Here is a 15,474-nt window from a genome sequence, read left to right as displayed (position 1 = left end):
TAAAGTAATTTATTTGAAACAAATAAATAACCGTAATTTCTCATCGGTTATTTTATTTAAAAAACAATAAAAAATAGGAGAGCAACCCTTTTGAAATTTTATTAGGAGTTAATGATGGAAAAAGGAGGACGGGGAAATAGCCGTGTGACGCGTGGGTCTTTGGAGGGCCCTATGCCTTTGGATTTTTATAATTTTTCCTTCATCAGTTTCTTAAATGACAATGATGATTTATTTATTTTATGTGGCTTTTTGTTTACAAAACAAAAATATATTGTCCTTATTCTGAAAAAAAATTAAAAGAGGTTGTACTTAATTGGTAGATTGGTCACACGTCTTGGCTTTGCAGAGGGATCGTCCACCGACACAAAAAATTGGGACAGTTCCGAGTTGATTCTAGGTTGGAAAAAATTTCTGAAAATTTCGAACCAAATTAAAAAAAATTATGATCTCAAATCAAAATTTCCAAAAATTTGAGGATGAAATATCAAATCCATCCCGAAATTTTGGTACAAAATTATATGTTGTCTACTCAATTTTTCAGTAATCCCATACCGAATCGAAATATTATATATAATTATTACATATTTATATATATATATGTATATATTATATTTGAAATGTTGCTAACCACTAGTAGCAATACAATTGATGTGGTCTATGGGCAGCAACCATAGCCCTTTATTGCCACATTTGCCGATATGAAATTCCCACAAATGTGTCTATTTTTTCAACACGAAATCAAAAAATTGTATTGTTACTTTTCAAACATATTAGGTTTGTAACTTATTTTTTTGTTTTTTTGTTTGTTACTTATTTTATTTTGGTTACATGTTAATTTAACTTGCTATGAATGATTGCTATTTCAATTTGTATGAAATTTGGGAAAACCAAATCATCCCGAAATGCCGAAAATATTTTGAGAATCCTGAAAATTGGAAATACCAAAATTTTAATTTAGAATTGATCTTCAAATTCCCGTTCAAAAAATTTTCGATTTAGAATTCAGAATCCCTATTTTCAGTTTGAGATAACATAACGAAACCCCCACCCCCCCACCGCTCGCCCATTGTTGATTCTACCGCGTGTGTCCAACTGGATTGGGACCATGGTAGGCAACTAGGCATTGATCTTTTGTCAAGCTTTTGTTTGGTTAGGGCTTACTGGTAGGGGATTTGACTTTTATTCTTCTCTCAATAACAATCGGGGTGCAACAATAATAGTCGAGGATCTTATGTATATACTCTTGTAACTTGTTCGCCAAATAACTAATAAACACAACGTCACTCACTGTCAAGTCGACTTTCAACAAAAAAATTTATTTTCCTCTGTTCTTATCAAATGAAAAAGTAAAAGACCATAAAACCCTGGTTATCCAATCACAAAGAGAACAAGACATGCGGGACTCCATGTGTTTTTCACTATGAAATGATGTTTTGAGAAACTTATTCAAGAAGAACCTTTTTACGAAAGAGTAACAATTTGGCACTAAAAAATTTTCATGTTATACTTCAAACTTTCTATAATTAGAAAGAAAAATACACTTATGAGGAGTGTGAAATAACTTTTTTGGGGTGCTAATAATAGTTCACAAAACTAATGAAAGTACTAAAATTGCTACCTTTGTTAGAATGAAATCTACAAAATTGTGGGCTCCTAAAAAAACACTGAGCCCAAGTTTAGCATTTTAAGAACCCATACCCACCAAGGATATATGGGCCTGCAATTGACAACTAAGAACTGCCAATCTGCCAGATAACATTTGTGTGAACTGTAAAGTGTTGATCACTTCTCAAATTTTTACAACAATGGTGGCTTGAACTCTAACTTCTTAGCCAATCTATATGGGTCCCAAGGAACATCTATCAGTTAATTTGATTTAAAAGGGGAAGAAAAAGAAGGCGAACAATTGGACATACCAAAAGCGATCAAACCACCTAATGTTGCAGTTATTGGTTATGCCCCGGCACATGGGAGGAGACATCCACTGCCTGTACAGATAACAAAAGGCACAAAGCAATAAATCAGCTAAGAAAAGAGACGAGAATCCAACTGTGAGTTGTTCGTGAGCAACTGACAACCGTTGATTAGTTTAAGCATTGCGGTGAGTCCTGATTTAATCATTTGGTTTCAATCACTCAACCAACTCGTGGACGACTGTGTTTGCAAAAATTCTTATAGATGTAACAGTCTACCTTCAGTTAATAATTATAGTGTTGCTGCATTTTCTCTTTCGCCTTCTTGCCCTTCTCAAGATCCTTTCCGTCTCTTCCATTACCTCCTCAGCCATATCTACGACTCCCCAAAGGAAACGAATACAATTACAATTACTTTTTGAGCGTAACAATTATATGCTTACATACGCGTAAAGATACAGCATAGTAAAATTTAATGGATACTGCAAATGCACTTTCACAAAAATACCTGTTTCCTTCTCGCCAAACAAGCAGGAAAAAGCTCCATCAATCTCCTCGTCCGATTCAATAATAACTCTGCATTCCCTTTCCTGCATCATGCATTGTCATCACCTTACGGACCACAATACTAGACACGGTAACTAAAGTGTAACTAATACCCAATGAGTAACGAAAAGACTTTTATGCAGTACAAAAGATAGAAGGGAAAGGTTTGTTTCAAGTGCAATAAGAGAAATGACTCTGTTCACACCTATAATTAAGCCAATCACCTTAATGCCAGAAACATGTATAAATCAGAGAGCATACTGTCTCTCTAATCAGCACAAAAGATAGGGAGAACGAGAAACGAAAATTAAGGCTACCTGTGGAATGGAAGTAAATCTGCTAGGCTTTTGTACTTCCCGGAACCCATTATCGCTCAAGGTAGATGTTTCCACCTTTACAGACTTCCAGCCTCCTCTTTCTATCTTTGGAACTACAACTACTTGCACACCAACCTTCGGAAGCACAGCTGAACTGAAATCAAGAGAAGGGTTTTTTAAAGAATGGTGCTACGGGTGATCAATGCACCTCTATCTCAAATAAATAATATAAGAACATTAAATTTCTACGAAACAAATATTGACACTCTCTCATACCTTTTAATGGGCTGTGGCTTTCCTTGTAGAAGGGCAGACGCAGGATATGCAGAACCCTGCATTTTCTATGTATAAAAAATTTTCCGGTAACAAATCATAGCCCACGAATGCTTGAGTACGTAAGTGAGACGTAAATGGAAATATTAGTCACCTGTGGTGGAAGTATTGTGGGTACTTCACAATTTTGGGTGGAGGTACTCTGATTCTTGGTGCAAAGCAATTTCTGCAAGCAAACAAAGATGAGACAAATGGATTGAATAGCCTCCTACACATGGAATGTTTAATTACCGAAAGTTCAATGGCTCGACAGTAAATGTCTGGAAATAGGAAAGTTCAAGCATTTCTTGTGTCAGGAAAGAAAGAAAAAGTTGTAAGTTTATTAAACACTTGCTCCATCTCATCTCAATGAAAACTTAGGATTTCAAAATCGATGATTTCAAAGTCATAAATGTTTGCATGTGTCACAGAGCTCTCCATCATATATATCTAACAGACCTGCATTTCCTTGATGAAGGAGTCATGCAGCTTGTTTTGTGATTTCAGTAAAGCTGCTTCAGTGACTCCTATCTTTTCTGGTAAAGCTGAAAGCGCCAAGAAAATCTCCTGTAATTTGTCTTGATAGGTATTTTTGCTGACTTCTTCAGAAATAGACTTGATGCCTCCGTCAAGGCTAGTTTTGAAGTCTTCTTGCCCCTTAATCTGCTTCACCACATATCAGTTTAGTTAGAAAGTCCAGAATCATGGACGCGTGAAGCAACTAAGCTGTAGACTTTATGTGGGCGCCATTACCATTAAGTGCAATGAATTATCTTGCGCCATCAACTTCTGCCGCATTGCTTCCACTGAATTAAAATTGAAAAAAGGATAATAATATTTGAAGTTAATAGGATCAGAAACTTTTGACACCAAGTGCAGTCGAGATCAGTTTTTCCCAAATATATTTTCCCATGAACAAGTAATATGTAAGTCCTATCGCTCAGAATGTTCTTTATTTAAAAATGTTAGTAAGTTAGAGCAATTTAACAATTAGAATAATGAGAACATGGAACAAACAAATTAAATTTATGCTGAGCAATTCAACTTCAAAGCTTTAGATAATATATTTTCTCTTCAGCTCCTATATATTCAGTATGTAGAGGAATAGATTACTCACTCTCCATAGAAACTTCCTTCATCCCTTTGTTTACTTGCATTACATCACGCTGGATAGAATCCAAGATCATTCCAAACTTATTTAATGAAGTTTCCATCACTCCAATCCGGTGTTCAAACTCCTCACTATTCTGACCTGCTCAGGCATGTAAGACATTTGGTTTCCCATTAAAAGTCACCGTATGAATAAGGGGCAAGAATTTCATTGGCCTGCTATGCTTACCCATTTACAAATTAAACGTCACAATCTTTCGTAGTACTTCACACAAACTACGTTACCAATACTTAAAAGCCTTTCTAGACACTATTTAATCATGTCCAACTTTGGATGAAACTTACATCGATGATCTGAAACAGAAGTGGAACTCCACTTGCGCATGAGGTTGGTGGAAGATCTTGAGATCTGCAATTGACTTTCATCACGTGCATGACTAATTGGGGGTAAGTAAGCAACTTTCTTCACAGAATTCTCTCGTTCTTGAGAGCCAAACCTCTGCAGAGATAGTATGAACAGAAGTAAGACTTTCAAATGAGAACAGATTCCAATAATCAATCCAACTAAGTTCTGAGTAAAAGAAATGACAGTGAATGGTATCTACTTCTTTGAATTATCTGTTCATAAAAATAAAATGATGAAGACACAACTTGAGTTTCTTTTTCTCCACTTGGATAACAAGCATATAAGAGCTTAACACGTGGCTCGAAGCTGAAGCGAGAATTAACCTGATCATTCGTGAGAATATCACACTGAGAGTTCTGAGAGAGTTGAGAAAACATGTTATGCTGAGATGAGAGTCCCTGAGAAAATGACTGCTCTGATGGTTGAGAGCGAAGCTGCGCTGCTTGTGGTCCATTTGGTACAGCATTTGGTCTCCTGCTTAGCAATTTAAAAGAAAAAAAAAAAATATATATATATATAAAAGATATCGATGACAAGATTTCAGGAAAATCCACAGTATTAGCCTAATCACAATTAATATTTTAACTAGTTAATTTGTTACGTATTTGCTAGAATTTCACATAAATAGATGTACGTTGCTGTGAGTATATTGGAAAGAAAATGAAATGTTAGATTTTCTTTTCCCATCAGAAAGTGAAATCGATACCTACAACGAAAGGCTTAGTGAAACAAAATCTGTGAATCCAATCATCTTAACCTCTTTCAATTTTCTATATTTTCTCCGTGATCAAACAGAGAGCCAATTAGGACTCGAAGCGACTGAAATTCGTATGGTTCACAGCTCAAAATTTATTTTTCCGAGCATATTGACATAAACATCAAACAAAAGATACCGTGAATTACAAACCGAACCTAATATTCATAAGAAAAAGTCAAAATCGAGCTCAGAGTTTACTCCAATAAGTGAAAATCCTAAGTGATAAGACGCTACAGATTCAAAACTCGATTTTCTAAAAAAAATTCCTACATTTTTCTCGCGAGCCAAACAGAACTCTCGTGCATGAAAGGATGCAGAACTTAGATCGAACCTAGAGAATTTGTCATCTAAATACAATAAGCAAGCGAAAAATCGAATCTAACAAGCTCGTTAAGTGAAAACTTCATGAAACATTGAAAATTAAATATTTGAACTTCGACATTTCTGAGAATAATTTTCCTGCTTTTTCGAGGGAACCAAACAGAACATTGCGATTGAAATTTTAGAAAACTGATAGCCGAACCTTGTGTGAGGAGGAAGGACCGAGATGGAGTTGACATCGCAGGCCTTGTTGATCTTCAACTTCATTTGCTCGAATCAGTACGATTTTGAGGCCCGTTTGTATGTACGGAAATTGGAGATCGAAACGGAGTTGAAACTCTATGAAGATTTGAAGAGATATCGACCTTTGATTGGAAAAAGACTAACGATCTGACGGTTTGAGATTTTTGAATTTGAAAGACTCCGCCGCAGGGGTTGTGAAGAATCAGAGCTTTGAGAGGGCTACTTCATTATTCGCAGCCTGGCGGGAAAGGGATTTGAGAGTTGGCCGGCAGGTTTAATGGGCCGAGATACGATCACAATTAACTGAGGCCTATTATTGATCCAATATTTTAGGCTTATGAGTCTAAAAGCCTTTCGAAATTTGACTAGCTACAGAAGAATGAGGATCATCTTTGTGAGAATTCTAAAGATCATCCAATTATATCTATTTATTGTATATCGTACGGTAAAATATTATTATAATTTTTTATTTATTTAAAATTGAATATAAACAGTACTTAATGAAAATTGACTGCACGATGTACGATAAATGAATGTGATTGGAGGATCCTCTCTTTAACATAAGATGCTTATCACGTATTCTAAGGTGCAGACCAAATTTGATCCGTTATATCAAATATGAGCGGTTGAAAAAAAATTCATCAAAATAAGCTTAGAATGAAACCGGCCATAAATGACTTATCATTAAATCAAAACAGTATCCGATAATAGTTTTAAATTTTCTCAATTTAAACTCTCTCTCTTCTCGAAGACAGTTACCTTCTTAAATTTGTCCATCATTCGCCCAGGACTTTCCATCTCCCGCAAGCGATTTCAAACTTCCTTCCCATCATAAACGTCACTCCTGTTCGAAACCCAGTCGTCCAGAAGAAATCGATGAAGGGCTTAAAATGTCCTCGTCGGGCGTTGCACCTGTTGTAATTGGCCAGTTTCTGATCCAATATTAGCTACGGTCAGGCTTTAATGAGGTAGTGGCATGCCTGTAAACAAATGGAAGTTTATTTCTAATGAAATTAGCTGACAAAATGGGATATCTGTCAGGGGCATGGGTTGGAAAAAAGAAAAAAAAGGTTTTGCATGTCGACTTTTTTCCTACTCAGGCTTTAGTTTTTTTCCTTATTATATTGTATTTTGTTATTTTCATTAAATTTCAGGCCCTTTACATTAAATAAATTATAAAATTATTAGATAATTTTTTTGTTAAAATAAACTTAGTTCAAACTCTCTTTTGAATAGTATTCCATCTTTTTTAATCTATTGTATTAGGCTTTACACTAATAGCCCAAACCGAACGTAAACGAACGTCTCATCCCGCTCATCTCTTTCACTCTCTTCCAACAAAATAAAAAATAAAAATTTCTCCCTCTCTCTCTCACGTCGTCTCGTCGCCGCGAAACAGCCGCCATAGAGTTGGGAGAATTGAAAACCGAGCAAACGGAACCGGAACCGGAACCGTGCCCACCCCACCTCTACAGGTACCCGACGACGACATCTCTTCTTGCATGTATATGTATATATAATATATTCGTTTGAACTTCTTAAAAAACTTTTTAGTTATTTTGCCTAGTTGCTGAGATTTGAGCTCGAGTCTTAGCGCAACAGAAAAGTTTCTACTTCGTGACCGAAAGGTTTTGAGTCGTGGAAACAGCCTCTTGCGTTGGTTAGGCCACGTACGATAAACCGTTTGACCTCCTGACCAACCTTGTTATCTTGGGGTCTCCCTTTTCTTTAGTTGCTGAGATTAGGGTGATTGTAATTCTGCTCGTGTTCGGTAATTTTTGGACGAATTCTTGGTTATTTTATGTTTTTGTTGTTCTTACGGCTGAGACATTGAATTTCAGTTTTTCTTTTTATATTTTTTGATATTTTGAAAAAGGTTGAATTTTGTGTTGTTTTGTGTATTGGTCTGAGAATGTGATATTCTGACAATGATTTGCGAATTTTCTGAGCGTCAACTTTCGATATTGCCCAAGTAACTGCTCTTCACCATCAAAGCTAACAATTTGCTCATATATATATACACACACACACACAGAAGCTGAAGCAGAGCCTTCCTGCTACTATACCAATGACTCCGAGTTTCGTATTTGAACCCCCAAGCGATGAAGAATATTCCGATGAAGAGCAAGGTCTTGGCGATGGCAATTTTCAATCCTCATGGGACTTCGCATCTTACTCTGAAATAGTCTCCCAAGACCATGCCCATGGAAGCACCACCTCCGTCAATTTCAAAATTAAGAAAGCTTTGCAGCAGCAACCAATCTCACACCATAACACTGCTGACGAAGACAACGAATCCAACAAACAAGTAACTAGTTGACCCTCTATTTATTCCACTTTATTTGACTACTGAATATTAATTTATTTTATGTAAATTCTCAAACTTTTTCAGTGCAGTGTAGTAAATATCATTGGTTGTTGTGGATTTGTTTAGGAAGATTGTAATCAGCTAGATTCCAGTGATGAAGAAGACCAGGAGGAAGCTTTTAATGATGACCATGCGAAGCCCACTCCAATTCAGGTTAGAATTATAATCCCCTATTGTTCTTTTCTCGTGTTTCTTGTTTCTTTAAACCACTTATTATTCTTTCAAACTTCGTTAATATCTGTATAGATTTCACTCAAAATGTATTGATTTATAACTCCACTGAAATCCTTTAGATTCAATTCAGTACAACACCCTATAAAAGTTTCAGTCAACTTAGCTGTTGTTGTTCCTAAGTGGGTAGGAATAACGCAAAAATTAATGACACTATTGTACATATTCCATTCATCATCAATAAAGTGTGCTGTGAGACCATACAATTCATGTTTTGAGTGCTTGTCGAACTGTCGGTGGTAAGAGAAATTTGGGGTGCATTCAATTCTTTCTTCAAACGAGCCTTTGATTGGTCATACATTCTAAAAAATGTTCTAACAAGAGTCCTCCTACAAGGCACACAAAACAATGGAATTACAACACTATAAACCGATTGAACCCCATATGCTCAACGGTACTAAATGTCGTCTCATTAATAACAATTATCTCTACACAAGCTTTTAAACAATCGGATTGGTTGAACACCTTAGCAACCAATTATCAAGATGTTTTTCATGCCAGACTTTCTATTTACACTCGAATCGGCCGCATAGTCACCCAAGTTTCATCCATCCTTGGAAGGAAAAAACATTGATGATATCAAAATTGATGTGCAATTTAGTAAAGGAGATACTAGTTGCTTCATGCAACCCAAGACAGTCCATAGATCATAGCAGATAGAGTGTTAATAGATTTTTTATATGTTGATTATGATGAATATTGTTGCTTGTTAATTTTTTTGGATTATTATAAGCAGACTGAAGACAAAGACAAAGAGGAAGGCGATGATGCTCCTCCTAATGCTGCCGATGACAATAATAAGCCCTTTTTTGCCCCATCAGAGGGAGTTTTGTTTCATGCAAATTCATTTATGGAGTTGAACTTGTCTCGCCCTTTGCTTCGCGCTTTAGAGAAATTGGGCCATACCAAACCCACTCCAATTCAGGTTCAGAATTCTATACCAATGACAGACAATTCATTTCTTGTTCCCATAAGATGAGTTATACTGAATTATTTGGTTTTGTGTAGGCAGCATGCATACCAGTGGCCCTTGCTGGTCGTGACATATGTGGGAGTGCCATTACTGGTTCCGGGAAGGTACATTAGTTTGTTGAGATCTCTTTTAACATAGTTACCTAACAGTTGTGGTTAGGGATTGTGCTATTGGTTCTAGTTGGATCAAAATTGTCTTCACATCATAGCTTATTTTCTATTTTGATGAAATCAGTTTATACATTTGTTGTCATTTTTGCACAGACTGGTGCTTTTGCGTTACCAACTTTGGAGAGACTGTTGTATCGCCCCAAGCGGCTGCCAGCTATAAGGGTCCTTGTTTTGACTCCGACAAGGGAACTTGGGGTTCAGTAAGTTTAACATAGTTCAACATTTCTTATTATTGAGTTTATATTAGTAGATTTGTTTCTTATTTAAATGACCATATTTTTTTGTGTGGATATTTTTGATTGCCTATTTCAACCATATGACCATTTTCTATTTGTCAATATTTTTGATTGCCTATTTCATTGTAATTGTATTCTTATTGTTCCTCAGTTCCCTTATTATCTTATTCCTATTTGAAACTTTTATTATTCTTGTCTTCCCTAATTAGTTTTGGATCTTAACACACTAATCTCAGGGTTCTGAGTATGATTGAGAAACTTGCTCAGTTCACGGATATCAGATGTTGCCAGGCTATTGGAGGGCTTCCAATGAAGGTTTGATTTTTTTTTTTGCTTTATTATGCCTTATTCTGAGTTTCGTGATTTGAGGCGATAGGGACTCTTGCATATTTTAATATGATGGTAACTGGATTACTTAGTTTTTTTTTTCAGACATCACAGAAGTTCCCTTTTCTGGGGAGTAAAATTAATATGTCATGTGGCTTATTACATAATGCATCTCTCATGTGGCTCATTACATAATGCCATCTAGTCAACTTCTTTTCATCATTTTTGGTGAAGAGTCATTTTCTTACCATGTCGCTCATTACATAATGATGCCATTTTTTTAATCAGGAACAAGAGATAGCCTTGAGATCAAAGCCAGATATTGTTGTAGCTACTCCAGGACGCATTATAGATCATTTACACAATTCTATGTCTGTGGATTTGGAAGATCTTGCTGTTCTAATTCTTGACGAGGCTGATCGACTTTTAGAGATTGGGTTTAGTGCTGAAATTCGTGAGCTGGTGTGCTTCTGAACTCTTTTGGTGCATAGATGATAACATTTGAGATTTAGCTGATTTTCTGGAAAACAAAAAATATAATTTATTGTCATCTGTTTTCAAAGTATTTCAGTTCATAATTTATTGTTTGCATGCTAGATTCGTCTATGCCCCAAAAGGAGACAGACCATGCTATTTTCAGCTACGATGACTACTGAAGTTGATGAACTTGTCAAGCTTTCTCTTACCAAGCCACTACGTCTCTCAGCCGACCCATCTGCTAAACGGCCAGTGGCACTAACGGAGGAGTAATTCGTTTACACTCGTTTGTGCTTTGATAAAACTTTACTGATATATGTTGCAGAATTTGACTCTATAATTCAATCTTTAGCATGCGTATATTAAAAGTTCTGTAGGATTGATTACCATTTTGACTGTTGCCATTATTACCGTCATGTAGGGTGGTCAGGATACGACGAATGCGTGAAGTAAATAAGGAAGCAGTTCTACTTGCACTGTGTTCAAAGACATTCACTTCTAGAGTGATCATATTCAGGTTCGTATGGTAACTGTTATCCTCTTAATGAATAATAATTGAGTTTAGTCCTCCTTATATTGGTTGACAACTTGGATATCTTTCATCTATTCTCTGTATAATCATACTTCATCTTCTGTCAGTGGCACAAAAGTAGCTGCGCATAGGTTGATGATATTATTTGGGTTAGCTGGCTTAAAAGCTGCTGAGTTTCATGCAAACCTTTCTCAACCCCAGCGCCTACATGTGAGTAACTTGCCTGTTTATTTGTCTGGGTTCTTTGTGTAATTAGTTACTGAAGGATTGTTCTATATATGCATATATAATTGCAACATGCTCGATATATGTGATAGTCCCTCGATAATATCTTTACTTCCTTGTTCTAATCCATGGCAATCCTACTTTTTTATTGTTTGTGTAGGCTTTGGAACTCTTTCGGAAGAAGGAAGTTGATTTTTTGATTTCAACTGAATTGATTGCCCGCGTAAGAACTACTACACATTTCTTGTCTGCTAGATGTTAGTGAGCATCTTGTTCACTCATGCCTTTGTATTTTAATCTAGCTCCCTCAGACTTTGGCTGATATTGGGCATTGTACCGATACTTAAGGTCACTACCATACTGCGCCTGCATCTTGTAGGAAATTACACATTCACTATTTAAAAAATTGCTGATTGATTGTGGACTCTCACATAAAGAGATGAGATGGGCAAAACTTAACATGAATTTTTCAGCCAGATTTTATCGGAATATGGTGCCCGTAATAATCTATTATTATACTACGCCACCCCTCATGGAGTCCTCTTGTTAGCCTGCATATGTTATTTTTATCCTATATGCATTTGGTGGGCAAGGGGAGAGATGGTTGAGGTTCTTGGATTGTGATCTCTTTGTCTGTATTTTTTTACTACATAAAGTATTAAAATGTTTCTACTTTATAGAAATTAATAAATCATTAACTTCTGTAGGGCATTGACATAGATGGTGTTCAGACTGTTATCAACTATGACTGTCCTACAAATCTTTCAAGGTAATGACTGAATCTCTCACCATTACAATGTGCTCATCATAGTTCTACCCCTAATGTACTGTTACTGCATTATTGCATTTAGAATTTTATTGTTTCTGGTGTGTGTGCTTCTATTCCACTGTATTCTCTTTTGTGCTTCTTTTGACTTCCATCTTTCCTGTTTCTTGGTGCAGCTATGTTCATCGAGTGGGACGTACAGCAAGGGCTGGCAGAGACGGATATGCTGTAACTTTTGTGACAGATAATGACCGGTCTCTTTTAAAATCCATTGTAAGGGTTCATATATTTTATTTAATTTTAATTTTCTAGCATCAACCTCTTCATTTGTAGCTATAGAAAACTTATCCAATTACAAACTGATGTTGGCGGTTTTTGTAAAATTATGATTTTAACCTATCTGTTACATGGGGAATTTGATTTTAATAGGAAAAAAGGGTTGGTTCAAAATTGAAGAGTCCAATTGTTGCTGAACAATCAATTACCAAGTGGTCCCAGGTTATTGAGGAAATGGAAGATCAAGTGGCTGCAATTCTTCTAGAGGAAAGGTTTGTGTCTTTCTTCACAGTGGTTTACTTATTTAATTATCGCTTGTGAAACTGTTATAAATTGTGAGCATATGTGCAGGGAAGAACAAGCACTAAGAGATGCTGAAAGGGAAGTAACAAAGGTATTTAGCACTGCCTTCCCTTCGTTGTCTTTTTGTGAGCACAGTCTACTGTCCAATTGCCTTTGATTCTGTAATCATTGCTAGGAATGTTGATGTTATCTGTAATTGCTCTGATTTTATGTTGTGGCTTTTACAGGCAGAGAATATGATAGTACACAAAGATGAAATCTTTTCACGTCCGAAGAAGTCCTGGTTTCAGTCAGAAAATGATAAGAAGAAGGTAGTGCACGCAGCGAAGGTAATTTCTTTTGTTTTGTCAACATTATTTGTTTATTCATATACAGTTTTCTTTTATTTTATTTTTACTGGGGATTCCTTTTGATTTTAACTGACTACGAATTTGATATTTGCAAAAATATCCTTGATATCTCCTCTTTGATGTTTTTTTTATTAAATGGAGCTTATGTTTGGGAAATGGAGCTTATGTAATGTCAATTTCCCACGGGTACCCTGAGAGAGTCTGTTGGACGTAAACTTTCGCTTGGCTAAGATCCACTGTGTAATTCAGTGGAGACTCTTAAAATGCATGATTCTTCATATATATATATATATATAAGGAAAGGAAAAAGAAAAAACAATTGGCCATTCAATTCTATATGGAAATTAATAATCTTACGGTTGTGGCATTCGGTAAGGAAATTTAGAGGATAGTGGGTTCTTATACAAGTAAACCTTCCCCAATTCTCCTGCGTTTTAGTTCTTTTTGCTGATAGGAGTAAGAAACACTATTTAGTGCTATCTTAGATCTTGAACACGGTCTTAATTTGCATTAAGACGATATTTTTGTACTGCAAATACTTTTTTTTTTATGGGAAGTAACGAAGTACAACATTACATGTGATTTTTTCATCGACAGGCATCCCTTGGAAGAGAAAAGCGTTGTGGAAATGATGTAATCAGTGCTCAGCAAGCCGAAGACATAAAAATGAAAGAAAAGAGGAAGAGGGAGCGTGAGGTGACTATAATATCGCAGCTGAGTCTGACTTTTCAGTTTCTATGTTCAATGGTAGTTTTTTTGTTTAGCATGTAACTTGATCCATCGTGAACAGAAAAATTTGCCTCGCAAGATACGCCGGAAATTGGAAGCAGCTAGAGAAATGTTAGAGGATGAAAATCAGCTCAAAGTAAGTTCTTCTCTCCCACCCCCACTCCCCCCTCTCGAGCACACACAGACACACAGAGAAGTTACATACACAATTTTTAATAGCACATAATAATCAGTAAGTAAGAACTGCAGGGCAGTGACAAGTTTAAAGAGAAGACAGGAATGCCACTTGTTGACCTTGCTTACAGACGGGCAAAAGCCATGAAGGCTGCACAAAAAACAACAGATGCTGGCATGACTTTGAAGAAGTCTAGCAAGAGATGTAATCTTCCTTCACGAAGAACTCAGTCTAGGACAGATGAGATGCGGGACCTGTTCCACAGTGACATAACTGAAAGGAAGCATAACAGAAAGCTTGGTGGAACGGGAATGAAAAAGTCCAAGAATTCCTTCAAGAGCAACTCAAGGTATGCAGCTCCTTAACCTTTGTACATCTTTTTTGCTGTTGCATGTTTGTCCAATCTTTTTTGTTGAGTCTAGGATTTTCATCACTTGAAAACGCACGCATGATTGTAGGTATTCAGATGTGCATTTATATTTCTCGTCTTTAATATGAAGCTTCACTCTCTATTGTTTTCGTTGTTCAGGTGCAAACGCAGATAAAGGAGCACAAGAAGCATCTGTTGTAGATGCTTAAGTGTAATGGAGAGCTATATTATGATGCATATCTATCTAATACATTATCCTTTGTTGGAGAGAGCATTATAATGTCTATTTATTTTGGACATGGATTTCGTATTTATGTTAGAACGTGAAAAGTCATCTCATGTATTTTGTGCTTAGTTCCTTTATTTTTTGGGTCTTGAATTATGAGATGCAAAATTTGTCAGATCCCAAGAGCCAGTGTTTTCCGAGGATTCGGATTGATAATGCTTGCTTTAGGCCATGTCTGGCATGCCGTAATACACCGGCGATGCTTGGGATACGAACAGGGGTTTCAAAAAGTTGATGTTGATCTGGAGAGGAATCGGCTCAGTGCCGCAACTCTGCCCGTGAGACTTTGGACCTCCCTCACTGTACTGGGGGATTGCATCTCAACGATGGCCGTTATCTGGTTCGGATTGGCTTTGATACCTCTCTGAGTCACCAAATATCCCAAGAACTTTCGGCTTTGGACACCCAAGACGCACTTCTCCGGATTGAGTTTCATCTGGCACTTGCAGAGCAAGTTAAATGACTCCGCCAAGTCATCCAGTTTCCTATGTTTTTCTTGAAAACCCTACTTAAAGGGATTTGAGTTTGAGGCAGGCTTAAACCCAAATCCCCTTTAAGTATACTTTCAATATGGTTGAGATACGTTGTCAATATAGGTCATTCGCAAACCCGACACAAAAAATGTGTACCCACTCAAGTCATTCATGATAAGGTAACGGGAAGGCAATTTGAATTTTGAATTTGGATGTATAGGGAAGATCTATATGAATGAAACTCTATAAAGTTATGGATATGTGAATGAAAATTCTATGTGT

General features: G+C 36.5%; 2 protein-coding genes across 2 annotated transcripts; one reads left to right on the top strand and one right to left on the bottom strand.

Moving 5' to 3' along the window:
• Window positions 1-1,715: 1,715 nt before the first annotated feature.
• Window positions 1,716-5,949, bottom strand: LOC137719500 (putative recombination initiation defects 3). Its single transcript, XM_068458550.1, has 12 exons — window positions 5,885-5,949; window positions 4,928-5,078; window positions 4,544-4,697; window positions 4,206-4,340; window positions 3,842-3,894; window positions 3,548-3,751; window positions 3,204-3,275; window positions 3,053-3,117; window positions 2,777-2,930; window positions 2,422-2,503; window positions 2,193-2,289; window positions 1,716-1,988 (listed from the first exon to the last, which is right to left on the bottom strand). The coding sequence occupies exons 1-11, from the start codon at window positions 5,947-5,949 to the stop codon at window positions 2,195-2,197; spliced, it is 1,230 nt and encodes a 409-aa protein (XP_068314651.1). The 3' UTR covers window positions 1,716-1,988; window positions 2,193-2,194.
• A 2,042-nt stretch (window positions 5,950-7,991) lies between these two features.
• On the top strand, window positions 7,992-15,129 carry LOC137721476 (DEAD-box ATP-dependent RNA helicase 28-like). Its single transcript, XM_068460570.1, has 20 exons — window positions 7,992-8,233; window positions 8,360-8,446; window positions 9,261-9,449; window positions 9,533-9,601; window positions 9,761-9,867; window positions 10,140-10,218; window positions 10,519-10,692; window positions 10,828-10,976; window positions 11,129-11,224; window positions 11,347-11,449; window positions 11,625-11,687; window positions 12,172-12,233; window positions 12,407-12,503; window positions 12,660-12,778; window positions 12,858-12,900; window positions 13,037-13,138; window positions 13,757-13,855; window positions 13,950-14,024; window positions 14,138-14,412; window positions 14,593-15,129. The coding sequence occupies exons 1-20, from the start codon at window positions 7,994-7,996 to the stop codon at window positions 14,606-14,608; spliced, it is 2,244 nt and encodes a 747-aa protein (XP_068316671.1). The 5' UTR covers window positions 7,992-7,993; the 3' UTR covers window positions 14,609-15,129.
• Window positions 15,130-15,474: the final 345 nt, after the last annotated feature.

The sequence above is a fragment of the Pyrus communis genome, chromosome 16, assembly GCF_963583255.1.
Source record: "Pyrus communis chromosome 16, drPyrComm1.1, whole genome shotgun sequence".
Classification (NCBI taxonomy): Eukaryota; Viridiplantae; Streptophyta; class Magnoliopsida; order Rosales; family Rosaceae; genus Pyrus; species Pyrus communis.
The sequence above is the reverse complement of the archived record's forward strand: the minus strand, read 5'-3'. Positions and strand labels throughout refer to the sequence as shown.

Bases quoted from the DNA above. Each gene is read 5' to 3' on its own strand.
- LOC137719500 (XM_068458550.1), bottom strand. From the start codon at position 5,949: ATGAAGTTGAAGATCAACAAGGCCTGCGATGTCAACTCCATCTCGGTC. The intron at 5,079-5,884 runs GTTCGGCTATCA...ATTGCTAAGCAG, and splicing joins GTCCTTCCTCCTCACACAAG to GAGACCAAATGCTGTACCAA. The intron at 4,341-4,543 runs GTAAGTTTCATC...ATGCCTGAGCAG, and splicing joins TTCTGTTTCAGATCATCGAT to GTCAGAATAGTGAGGAGTTT.
- LOC137721476 (XM_068460570.1), top strand. From the start codon at position 7,994: ATGACTCCGAGTTTCGTATTTGAACCCCCAAGCGATGAAGAATATTCC. The intron at 10,977-11,128 runs GTAATTCGTTTA...ACCGTCATGTAG, and splicing joins CCAGTGGCACTAACGGAGGA to GGTGGTCAGGATACGACGAA. The intron at 13,139-13,756 runs GTAATTTCTTTT...TTTCATCGACAG, and splicing joins AGGTAGTGCACGCAGCGAAG to GCATCCCTTGGAAGAGAAAA.